Source organism: Falco peregrinus, chromosome 8 (assembly GCF_023634155.1).
Source record: "Falco peregrinus isolate bFalPer1 chromosome 8, bFalPer1.pri, whole genome shotgun sequence".
NCBI lineage: Eukaryota > Metazoa > Chordata > Aves > Falconiformes > Falconidae > Falco > Falco peregrinus.
This window is the reverse complement of record NC_073728.1, coordinates 23610549-23623461: the sequence shown is the minus strand read 5'-3', so window position 1 is coordinate 23623461 and position 12913 is coordinate 23610549. Positions and strand designations below refer to the sequence as shown.

General features: G+C 42.7%; 1 protein-coding gene across 2 annotated transcripts in view; it reads right to left on the bottom strand.

Annotated features, from left to right (window-relative positions):
* Positions 1-12555, bottom strand: part of COBLL1 (cordon-bleu WH2 repeat protein like 1) — an 86473-nt gene extending 73918 nt beyond the window's left edge. The window contains exon 1 of one of the 2 annotated variants that reach the window (XM_055812168.1): positions 12476-12555. In XM_055812168.1, coding sequence (XP_055668143.1) covers positions 12476-12540 — 65 coding nt within the window. In that variant the 5' untranslated portion in view covers positions 12541-12555. The other variant, XM_055812170.1, reaches the window with a different exon arrangement.
* Positions 12556-12913: the final 358 nt, after the last annotated feature.

The following is a 12913-nucleotide window of genomic DNA, read 5'->3' as shown; positions in this document are numbered from 1 at the left end:
TAGAAAAAGACCAAGACTGCTTAACTGTTAACCACTGTACTTGTTCAAAACAGTTTTAGAAGAAAACATTGCTTGTTGAATACATTAAGTCACTAAAAACTTATGAAATGAGTTATGCTTCACTAGTTACGTCACCCACATTTTTTACTGATTTACCTTCAAGCAAGTGGTAAGTAGCACTCCAGCAGAATGCCAGTGGAAACAAAAAGGCAATTACTAACACCAATATAGTGCAAACTTCTTAATTAGAAAGTATTGACCCTGATTAAAGGGCACTTGAGAACCTTGAATTTGTCTACAGTGGGCAAAAAAGGCCTGGAGGTGGGGTGGTGGGGTAAAGAATAGGCAAAATTACCACCAACACAGCTACAGCAACAGAAGCTTCAGTGACAAGGTGTGTAGATCAGCTAGACCAAAGTTTCAGCTCTCATCCTCAGTGGTAGAAGCTATGCCAGGGACAAGCTACAGATAGTTCATTTGACAAAATGTCTTCAAAATTTGTTCAAATTTCCCCAAACTTAACTGCAGTCGGTCAGTGCTTCACAGAATGTTGTTATAAAACTAAAGTTCGCGTGCTGAAAAGCAGAGGAGTCAGTGAATCTGGAAAAAAAAGCTCACGGGCAGCTATCTACACAGATGATAGAAGCAGAAAGAGACACAAACAAGAGAGCATTAAAATTCAGCTGCAAACTCTGTGAAATTGAAAGGTCCACCCTCACTATACCCAGTAAAACTCTAAATGCCAGTAATCCAAAACCCCACTGACCTCTCCTAAGTGCCACATTTTCTTTCTCTCAGCAAGTAAGGGTTGGGTTTCGAACATCACCCAAAGGAGGAAAACCATGGAAAGCTCTGGCTTCACATCAGAGAAGAAATTCAAGTTGTGGCTGATGGCCATCCGGCTGTTCTTTTGACGCACATAAAAACTATAAAAAATCTGGTCATTGTCATGTTATTACATGGATATAAAGTCACTACCAACAGTGCTAGCTTAAAGCAGAAAGGCTCTCTTCGGATCCAGAAATTCAAAGCCGACACTTCAAAAACATCCCCAAACTAAAAGAATATCCTAAGGTGAATACAGGCAAGGGAAGAGGGCCTAAAGCAACAAAAGCATTGCCTTACCTTAAAAAGAGAAAAAGGAATTACCTCTGTGTATTTCTGTGATTACAAACAGCTTGACTTCTCCAAGCTGCAACAAACATTCCACCAGCTCAACAGCAGCCACAAACCTACTCAGAAGCAGACACTAAAACTTCCTTCCACCTAGATTATCCAAGGAGATAGTTATGCAACCTCTGTTAATTATTCTACTACTGTTAAAAAAAAAAAAATGGAGAAAAAAAAAACGGGGGGGGGGGGGGGGGGGGAAGAAAGTGAACATTCCTATCCAGCTCCAGCACCAGATCTCTGAATGAATCAGTCTTTCTCGTTAAAGTCACCAAACTACTTATTTCTCGCTGCCACTTCAATATTTAACTGAAAATATTTGTTAATCAAAGCCACAGAAAAACACAACAGTACATAATACTGGTACAGTGACGTCAGTTTGAGGATGTGATTCATGTTTTCTGATGGTTCTCATTTTACTGTCAGAAGCCAAATTTTTTTTAATGGGTTAAGCTTAATAACTGCATTTTCACAATTTCAACAAATGTTATGCCATGTTTAGCTATCTCTTCCTACCTTTGATAAAGTACAACGAGCTCTTTCACAAACAGACTGGAGATCTTCCTACCACACTGAGCATTTATTCACATGATACCACAAGCTGACTCAAGGAAACACTCTCAGTGTATGACTGAGAGGTGAAACACGATGTGACAGGATGCGGGAAAGGCCAGTAACCGTAGATAGAGCATTCCAGACTATTTTTTTTTCTTTTTAATTAAAGTTAAAACCTCATGAAATGATTATTTCTAATCTTGGAGCTTTTATTTACACGTAGCAAAACTCTTCAGATACTCAACCATCTTTCCTCTCTTGAGAGCATGCTGTTGACAAACTAACCGCACATTTCTCAGTCAGGGTAGGATTTTGCAAGGGTATTTCTATCTTAAGTTGCTAAAGTTCTTCCAAGTGACTCTGACAAATATTTATTTACAAAATAATTCACTGAGCACTTCATTTCCTACTACGGATCTCTGCACCATGAGCAGGAAGAGGCAGCATCAGCTTGTCAGAGTGTGGACAGATTTCATTCAGGAAATGTGAAGGAAAATCCAGTTCTTCATCTCTAGCGGAGACAGCATGCAGGACATCTGTCTCTTCTGCAGAGGGGCAGAGCTTTGACAGACACCATACAGATCTTTCCACAAGACCACTCAGGGTACCAAGTAATTTTAAAATATCTTCATCTACAGTCAAAGCGTATAAAATACTGCTTGGCGTTGTACAGGATGAAATTTCAGCATTTATGTTATGTGTCATTATTTCCAAACATTCTCAATTCTACCATAAAAACTTATACTGGATTAAGTGCTGGCAAACAGTCGTTAGGAAAAAAAAAATAAATCCTGTAAACCCGTTAGCTGGCAGGCTTTACATACTGGAGCTACAGAATCCAGGAAAACTTTTGGTAAGTACAAGCAGGAAGAAAAAGAGACAGAAGCCTATAAGCAGTATCTTAAAGAACACCATCAAAAAGTAAAAATAAAAATCTATTGATTTGACTATTTCTAAAATTATCATAGCACCAACCCCTTTTTTTTCCCAAATTAAATCACTGTATGTTTTTAAGGTTTCATTTAACATTTACAATTCATTGCGTTTCTCTCCTCCTCCTTTATTCATTTGAGATTTATGGATAAAGAGGCATTACAGCAGTGTATTTTGGGAGGATGACTGGAAAGTTTGTAAGAATGTTTGGGCAGTGGAAATATGAGAACAGTCAAAGAAAGATGCTTAGAAATAAGACAGAGATTCCAACAGTTCAGACAGTGATGTCAGATCCTTATTACTTTTCCAAAATAAGCTACTTCAGATTCTCTCCTATCCCACTCACTATCGACAATCAGCTGTGAAGAAGCGCTTATAAAATGCTTTGGGTTTCCATACCTTCTAGATTTTCACCTTGCTCTTCTATAAAATTGAACAAGCATTATCTGACATGTCAAGGTCAACGATACCTATGGGGAGGGGGGAATATGTGCCCTACACTGCAGAAGAGCAATCAAAACAAACCCCAAAAGTTACCCAGATTCCAAAATCCTCTGATCCCTGTACATATCATCTGTTAGCAAAACAGAGCCCTCTCACCACCTCCCAAAAAAACCCCAGTCAACTAACCAAAAAGAAACAAGAGAGAAGCATTAAGGAGCTGAAGGAAGAAAGACACATCTGACTCCGCTCCATCAGTTCACTTCTACAACAAATGTCCTGATAACCTGTCATGCAGACATCAATATATACAATTCCGAGGAAGGACAGCATTTAATACATTAAGAAAATTACTGCTACTGTCACAACAAAGTTGTAAGTAAACTCTGATTTAGTTGAAAGTAGAAAAATAATAAAGTAAACCCTATTTCATGTCTCTAGCTATCACTGCTGCCTTAAGATCTCAGCTCCAAGTCCTGTGATGTCTAAGGCATCAACCACAGATAAGCAAGCAGACAAAAACTGCAAAGACAGCCAATGACCCCTCCTTAAAGCTTTACATGAAAGGGCCTGCGAAGCCCTTCACCCCTTAAATGCTGCAGCAAAAATAGCCTCCACGCCCATGTAAGTACAAGGGAATAAGATGTATTAACCTAGGTAAAACGCGATACATAATATTTAAACACAAAGCCACATTTATGAAAAGACAACTATAGTTTCAGCATGAAGTCAGGGGAAGAGAAATCAGATACAGGCACAATGGGACACAGGAAAAAAAAAAAAAAAGATGGAAGGACCAATGTGAAGGGCCAGGTTCTTTTTAAATCTCAAAATTTAAAAGAACGTGAAAAAACAGAATCCAAAAAGCTAGAAATAGAAGGAGTCTATGAAAGAGTTTAAGGACTGGGTCATGCACTTCAAAACAGTTTAAGGTAATAGGAGGAAGAAATCTACTACCCCTCATAAAGAGAAAAAAACAAACAAAACTAAAACCAAACACCCACCCAAAACCCAAGTGTTGTCTTCCAGAGTATCTGCCAACAATGAAGCAATGGAGAAAGTCCACCTTGCCTTCCAAATCTGCAAAACCACTACAGTTAAGGTGCCTTAGGAACTGTTAAAATTCGTCAAAGTTCCTAAGCATGATCTACGGAGAAAGGTTTTTAGGAAAGAAGCAGTAGCACATCAAAGTTTAGGATTCAGCAAAACAGGACTTTCTCCAAGTAGTGAGTACTTTAAAAACTGAATGAGGTAAAAATAGCTCAAGGAGGGTGCCAAGGATGGAATTACTAAGGCTGCTTTGTAGTGTGGGTGGAAGGAAAGGATCACAACTGCAGGCAAGGGGAAGCGAGAGACCATGAATCAGAGACCAGCAGAGGATACAGAAAAGTTTGAGTCTGGAGACTTCATAGAATAGATGGAGAAAGCAATAACTCTTCAGAAATGAAAGTCTGAGAACCTAGGGACAACATAGTGGTACATGTTTTTTGAGGAATTAAAAGTTTCTGAACTAAAAATCAAAAGGAGTCAAAGCCCAGATTTCTGTTATGGCTTGAATTTGTGATTTTACACAATCAAACTCCTGAAAATCATCAGAAATTCCACTCTGGGCCTTGTTTGTCTTTCAAACTGAAGAACTAAAAAAGAAAAAAAAAAAAAACAACCAAACCAAACCACACACACACACACACAAAAATCCATCCATGCAAATAGTTTTTATGCTCTCAAAACCAGAATGGTTTCATATTTAATTCTGCACAACATGCATTTTTAATGAAAAGAACAAAAGGTTTAAGTCCACAGCTCCTACCGAAGAAAGATATACGTCATTTTTGCCTGAAGGGGTTACAACTGAGCACAATGAGTTACAAATATTTGTTTTCTTAACTTTCTAACTAACAGACATTTTGGCTCCTTTATTTCTTTTACTAGATTGAAAGGCAAAACATTATTCCTCCCAAGTAAAAAATGCTTTCAGCATTTCTGTCACAAGAATAGTCAAACAACAGACACCTCAGTAATAGATTAACTTCTACCTGCAGCATTACATCCAGTTGTTTAGTCAGTCTAGTTTGACAGTACAGAAGGGACTGCGCTGGGTTTTACAAAAGTCAAGAGCAATACAATGATACTTAAACACACGGCAAAATAATAAATGACAAATGCCAAGTTTGTCAAACTGTATTCTTCCCTCTTGTCCTTCTAATTCCCCTGATACCTACACATGAAAAGCATCTGGGCAACAGTAACCCAAAGTTTGCACTGCTACCCTACTGATGGTCCCTTATCCTTGGACATTCTTATTTAACTCACTTTATTCAGCCCCCAGCACATCAACCTAGGAAAAAAAATAATGTCAAATTGGATGCAACATATAATGAAAAAAATCAATTTTTCAAAAATAATAGAAAAAGCAGTCCCTTCAGGCAACTTTGTCAATAATTGTATTATAGGGACAACTGAAATAGATGCTTATGCCTTACCCATAGCAAAACATTTAAAAGTTACCTGCTAAAAACTCATGTACAGAGCCTTAGTCTTTGGAAGAAAATCCACCTGAAGGTCTGACATGAAAGCCATGTAAAGTACCAAAATGAAAAATTAATTCCCAATGGGAAACCAAGGCCCATGAAAATAACAAGATTTTTAAAACAGTAAATCAATATTCAGGAATATTGAATTTAAAGGAAATCTTATTTTAAAGAAGGATATCCACATTTCTAATGCTGCTATTTTGAGACAGAGTGGTGGTGGTGGTGGTTTTTTTTAATTAAGACCATATCACTTCATAGGAGAGATATAGGACAAAGAACAAAACTGTACCATTGTTGGTATTTGAGAAAAATTCAAGCTCATGACATTTCTAGCACAGAGCAATTGTTTGCATTGTTTGGGGAGGAGGAGAGGTTGGTTTGCTTGCTTGCCTGTTTTTAAATGAGATTTATCTGTGTTTTCCAAACCAAGTAGCTATATTTCCAGAAGAGAAATAAAAGTCAAAGAAATGTGCAGAAAGGGTTTTTAAAATACAGATAAGAAAGTCCAGCTTGGGAGCTATTTCTTTAATGAAAACCTCTGTAAAACTAAAGCTTCCAACAAAACTGATGCTTTCTCATGGAAGAAAGCTTATGCCTAGCTAAAAATATTCACGTGCTCTATTTTCTTTAACTGAAAATAGCAATCCTGACAACCCTAGTCTTGCATCTCAGTCGACATATATGCAAGCTCCCAAGGGACATATTTCATAGATAGATTAGGGATCCATCCTTCAACCACCCACAGCACTTTAATCATTTACAACCACCAAAAGACACACATAAATGTAAATGCCCCTTCTGAACTGGAAAACATTCTAGCAAATGAAAAACTAATCCAGGAATTCCCAATTCTGTAAAGATTCACATGGTATTCCACTTCTCATGCATAAAAAAAAAACATTTCTTAAACTATGAAAAAAATGCACTTTTATCTACTAGCCCATCACCATGCAGATTTCAAGCCAGAACGCATCTACTGGAACTCCAGTTAATAAATGTTTAAGTTTAATTTCATACAAAGAGTTGCATTTTTCATTGTGGGACCTTACCTCAGGAAAGAATTCAGGTGAAACCTCAACTTTTTAGCTGCTTGTTACAGCTCAAAACAGCAGGGGTGGTTTTCCCCCTTGAACTCTCCATTGTCGCATGCTGCACTGTCAGAGTTTCCTCTTCATTGTGCTAACACTGGGCATGGCCACAGAACACTACAGGAGCCTAGGAGCCAACATCTTGGCTTCTTGTCATCCTCAAACACCTTGACGTCAGCTCTGAGTTTTAAAGTAGTATATAGTGACAGCAAATACTCATAGTAAAGAGCAACTCCTTCTCCAACAGCAGAGCGCTGTGTGAACTTAAATCAGAGCAGCAGGTCATCTGTGGGGGAAGCAAGAGCCAGGTGCAAAGCACGCCACAATCAGATCTGTTTTAACTTGCAAGCAGCCATAAAAGAGAACACCCAGCATTCCTTGTACCCGGCTACATTAACAGAGCAACTGATCATATTGACTTGTTAATTGCTAGAAAAACAAAAATATTTAGTTGAGCAGTGTAACATTGTTGCAACTCAAATGACTGGTGGATAACTTGGCACCTGCTGCCCCCAGCATACACAAAATTCCAAGAGCCATAGCTAGAAACAACAGCAGTCAAGCTAGAAGAAACTTTCTTCCAAGCTACAGTCAAGGAAGTCAGAAGCAGTACTGGACTTCATGAAGGGAGAGCTATTTATATGTTTGTTTGGGTGGTTTTTTTTTGGGGGGGGGGGGGGGGTTGGGTTTTTGGGGGGTTTTTTTGTTACGCCAGATTACAGGAGAAACCATTTATTTGTGACCAAAATATCCCTAGTGAGTTAATTTATTTGTCAAAGGACAGGAATCCTGTCAAAATCTTCAGTCTCCTCTGGAATCTAAGCTTCTAGTCCTCTACAATGGGCTCTTTTCTTCTTCCACCCAACACAGATGCACCTACTCAACACAAACGCTGATCTTCAGGTTTACATAAGCACTGTAGTCTCCTTTTAAAGTTCACAAAAAAAAAAAAAAACAAAAAAAAACCAACACAAAAAAACAAACAAAAAAACCTCTAGTAACAACACAAAGAGCCTGTCCTAAGACAACACTGAAACCCACCTTCCAGTCTCAAGCACTTCTTCCCCCCCACATGCCTCTGATACCTCACCAACTAGCTCTCACTTTTGCTTTTCACAAAATATCATCAGACTTGGACAAAGCTTTGAAATAACTCTGCTGATTTCTCTATTTGTGTATTACCCTCCCACACATTTTTTCACCCTAGTATCCACATTCCTCAACCCCCTGATGTTTCCTTGATCTCATTCCCACAGCAACACGCTCCAACAGTGAACATTACCACTGACTACTCCATAGGCACACAGCTATGACTTCAGACTTGACAAAATCTGAGTAATCAGACCAGTTTTTAAACTCAACATTCAGTTCATGGCACCTCTGTGTCATGTAACTGTTTGACGTTGCCTTGGTTAAGGCAGATACATTAAAAAGAACAACATAATCACCTCAAAGTATTACATATATGTTCAGAACTCAGCTGGCAAATTACCCCCTGGAATGATTAGCATTCAAGTGGCTCTTGATGGGCATCCACCCATGAAGTGGCTAACTCCCCATTTCAAACATGCAGCAAACTCTGGTCACAAATACTCAAAGTTCTTTCCATTTTGTTATTGCTCAGTTAGTTGATCTTCATCAGGGTCATGGGGCTGAGAAAAAATGAGCAAATTATTTATCCTGAATTCCTCAGTCTAAGAGATAAAGCACATCTAAGTTTAGACTACTTGTTAGACCCATCCCAGCCTGACTTCTGATCCTAGATAGTGCTAACCACAAGCACAAAAGGTCTTGCATTTGTTCATAAGTGTATACAATAACATAGTATACAGAGCAGTAGCAACAGCTAATTCATTGCAAGGTAAAAAGACGTAGTTTTAGCCCTGACCTAAATTTCACCAAACTGAGCAAATTCAGACACACACACACCCAGTCTGCTCCTGTGGCTTGGCAATACAATGCTTGGTTTGAAGTTATTTCTACACCTTCTGTCCCATCCCACACTCCAGGACAGGGAGGACTTTCACTTTTACTTGAACAAACCTGTGGCTAACGTTGTGAACTCGCTCATCCAACAACGTGAAAAAGAGAGCTCACCTCAACATTCTAAGCTTGATGCTTGATACTTCTTAACACAGCCACAGCTGATGTCTTCAGAGATCCATATTCTGATGGAAATAATTTGATAAAAACTCAACAGTTACACACACAAGAGAAAAGATAAATTTCTTTTCTTTCTGAAAACATCTCTCAATTCCTGACACAGCCCTAACCATGGAAAAAAGACTTCTCTCCTGATCTTATTAAACTTTTCACATACATTCACTGGGCCAAGCAACCAGGGAACAGGAGCAGGAAAACACACAAGGAGTGTTTCTCACAGTAAGCTAACAACCAAAGCTCAGTTGGGCTCTGCCCCCTCCCCACCCCAACCATCTTGATCTTCAGCCCCTTGAGACCAGCTGTATCTCCTAAGCAAGATTTCATCAGACACAAAAAGAAAATGACAAAACAAAGGGATTTTGCTTAGGTAAAGCAGGCCAGAAGCCGTTATTCTGAAAGTAAGCATACAGCTTTAAATGTGATTTAAAGGAACAAATGAAATAATGTAAAGTTATCAGGAACTGATTAGAGTTGAATTAAAAGCAAACCTCAATGTGCATTCTAATATTTCAAAGGAAACCAACTGTCCATTTACCGAAATCCATATCTGCTCCAATATTTTAACAGCATATTAATTTACAATGCAGTTGTTCATCATAAAAGCCTGTATCATGTAGTGAAATCTACTCAATAAAGTAAAAATTTTTTACTCCAGGGTACATGATTGCTATCCAGCAACAGCAGGAAAACTGTATTCAAAAGGTAGGATACCAACCACAGCCATTATTTTTTTTAAAGTATTAAACCACACATTTTCCTATCATCCTGTAATGCAGCCAATACATAAAGCCAATTCAGCTCTGTGACGAACAGGAGCAGACTGTGTCACTGGCCTAGCAGGAGCACAGAATTATGAGTGCTGCCCAGACTCAGGGCAAGATAGATGAGCTATAAAATGCCTAAAAGTAGGTCCAGCCAAGTTTCTTCTGCTACCAGAAGAAACTATGTGGGATGTCCAGCCAGTTACTGGGCACACCTCCTATTCACTATATTCCACAAAAATTCCAGTTAGTTACTGGGCACACCTTCTATTCACCCTATTAAAAAAAAAAATATCCAGCGGAGACTGTTTTTAATAAATCTTCACTGATTTACCTTGTTTGTACAGTGCAAATCGCACTGGCATATTTTTCCCCAAATTCAAGTAAACATTTTTATCCACACCCAGTTTTAATAAACAATTTTTCAATAGGACAGCATAATTCTGCATGCAAAAAAAATTGTCTTTCACATATAATTACAGGATCCTTTCCCAAAGCTTGTCGCCATAGAACTGATAACAAAATTCTACATTGAAGAGCCACCGATTATTAGGTTATATAGAAGTTCCAAGGCTAAATAAACATCAATGCTTGAAAACTCACAAAACACCTTTAACGCCTCTGGCCTTCTTGGCAGTTAGCATAAATAGACTTTTAAGCTGTGAAGAGTTATCAGTAATTACACCACATATCTCCAAACTGTGATTTAAGAGCACATTCACTGGTAAACAGCTTTCAGCTGTGGATTAACAGCATTCTCCACCTGGCTAGACAAGTTAAGAGATATAACGCACTGTCACATCATTTGGTAATACATTTAAAGAAAATTGCTATTTCAACTGAAATTCTTCCCAGATTGCACAATTTTTCCTGTCATCTCAGGGAGAGAATTACAGTACTGCTTACTCTTCAAAAACATATCTGTGGATCATTTTCAGTAAACTGGGAGTTGCCGTTTTTGCTGGTATATCCAGATTTTTTTCCTCAGATCCAGCGTTTCGATGAGCAAATGAGCCTATCTTCAGGAAATAATTAAGACTGCCAATAAAGAACTCCTGTTGTAACAAAAAAGGAATGGTAAACTGATTTCCTAAGTACCAAATTACATAGGAACAGAAGATAAAAGGCCTGAAAATATATCTGCAGGACTAACGCAAAGGAGCACTGCTGTTAGCTACGTGTTTTTTAGAACAGAGACGTGAATGCTGACAGATGCTTGAAGTCACATTAAGGGAACAAACTATTTTTCCTGACTTAGTAAGTCAAGCAGCAGCCAAAATCCAGCGTAACCAACAGCTTTATGGCAAGCAACAGGCCTAGAGAAACTGTCAGAACAACCGAAATCTTAATTGTGCTTTTGTGCTTGTTTTCATGCCCCTGCCCACAAGTAAAACTGCGGACTTCCAAAACGTGCTGTTTTAGCCATTCAGTCAATATCCACTTTATTTCTCAATGGCCATACGTGAATGTGGCACTTCCACAAGGCCCTACGCGAATAAATCCCACTCCTCCATGAGCCTTCCACATTCCCTACAGCCACAGCTCCCATCCGAACTGATAGCTACTGCAAACACCACAGGGACCTGACCCACCACCAGGTACACCCGCCTGCCCTGCAGTCACTTGGTCAGAAATCCAATTAATACTTTTGCATATAACATAGAAGCTTCCAAAAAATCTTGGTGTTAAAGAAATACAGTCACCATGTATTTCGCCCCTTCTATTTACAGGTAACTCCAGAAATAGTATTTTGAATCCCTCAAGTTGCTTCTGAAGTTATGGAGTGGATTAATTTTCTTCACACATACTTGAATGCTTCGTGGGAAGCCACCCTCCTCCTCCTGGTCCGGAAAAGGGGGCAGGTTAGATATAAAAACACATTCTTTGAAGTTACATTTTCTGACAGATTATAAGCAACTCCTCAGAGGAGTCTAACATTTAAAAGCAAACAAAACAACCCTTTTACTTTTCCTAACAGATCCTGCTTGTTTATTCCACGCACGCCCCCCCGCGCAGACAGCTGCCCGAGCAGCACAGCACCCCGCTCGCCCGGGGCCGCCGCCGCCAGCACTCGCACACCTTGCGGAGGGCCCGGCGGGCGCGTCCCGCACACACGGACACGGCGGGGCGGCGGGGTACGACGCTAGCGGCTGCTGGCGAACCGCAGCCCGGCAGAGGCCCCGGACGGCGGCGCCGGCGGGCGGGTCGCAGCTCGTCCCTGCGGAAATGCCCGCGGCCAGGGGCGAGCCCGATGCTGCCGCCCGCAGCCGCACACGCCGCTGCTCACCCGGGCACCGCCGAGGAGGGCGCCGGAGACTCGGCGGGCGCGTCCCGCGGCCTCGTCCCGCCGGAGAGCCCGTTCCCGGCCAGGGGACCCAGCCGACGTGCCGTCGAGGCGCGGGGCGGCGCTCTGCCTGTCTGCGCCCGCCGCGCCGGCAGCCGTTTAACGGTCGCGCTGCTCCACCTGCCTCCGCTCCCGGCGCCGCCGCCTGGCTCCCGCCGCCGGGGCAGGGGCACGCACGCACTGGCCCGGCCGCGCCAGGCGGCCGCCGAGCGCCCCGGGCCGCCGCCCCGACGCCGCGCTCCCGGCCGGCCGCGCCTCCGCGCCCCGAGCTGCCCCTCGCACCTCACCTCACCCGACCCCCGCGCTCCCGGCCTGCCCGCGCCCCCACCCTGCGGCGAGCTGCGCTTACCCTGCGGGCGGCGGGGCGGCCGCCTGCGGAGCGCTGCCGTCCATGCCGGCGGCTGAGCGAGCGCAGGTCGGCTCCCGGGGCAGGGCGGGCGCAGCCGCTGGGATCCGCCCGCACAGCGCCTCGGCTCCCCGCCTCACCTGCTCGGGGCGGGCTGAGGGAGACGGCCCCGCTCCGGCGCCGCCTCGCCCCCGAGCCCGGGCATGCCCCGCTGCTCACGGCGCGGCCCTGGGGCGCCTTCCCGGGGGGGCGGCCGCGCACGGGGCCCCGCCGAGCTGCCTGCGCCGGGGCGGCCGCTCGCCAAGCCGCACCTTGGGCGGAGGGGGAAACCCCCCCCCAAAAAAAAAAACCAACACCAAAGAAAACCAAAACACCACAAAAACTTCGTGGCGAGAAACTTGAAACGCGGAACCTTCCCCGCTGCGGGCACCCGCGGAGGAACAGAGACTCCCTGTTCCCGTCCCAGCCCCGCCCGCCCACCCGCCTCCACACACCGGCTCCCCCTCCAGCGGCCGCCCGGCCCGTGCGGGGACTCCGCTCGGCCCCGGCCGCGGGCTGTCAGCGGCCAGCGGGGGCAG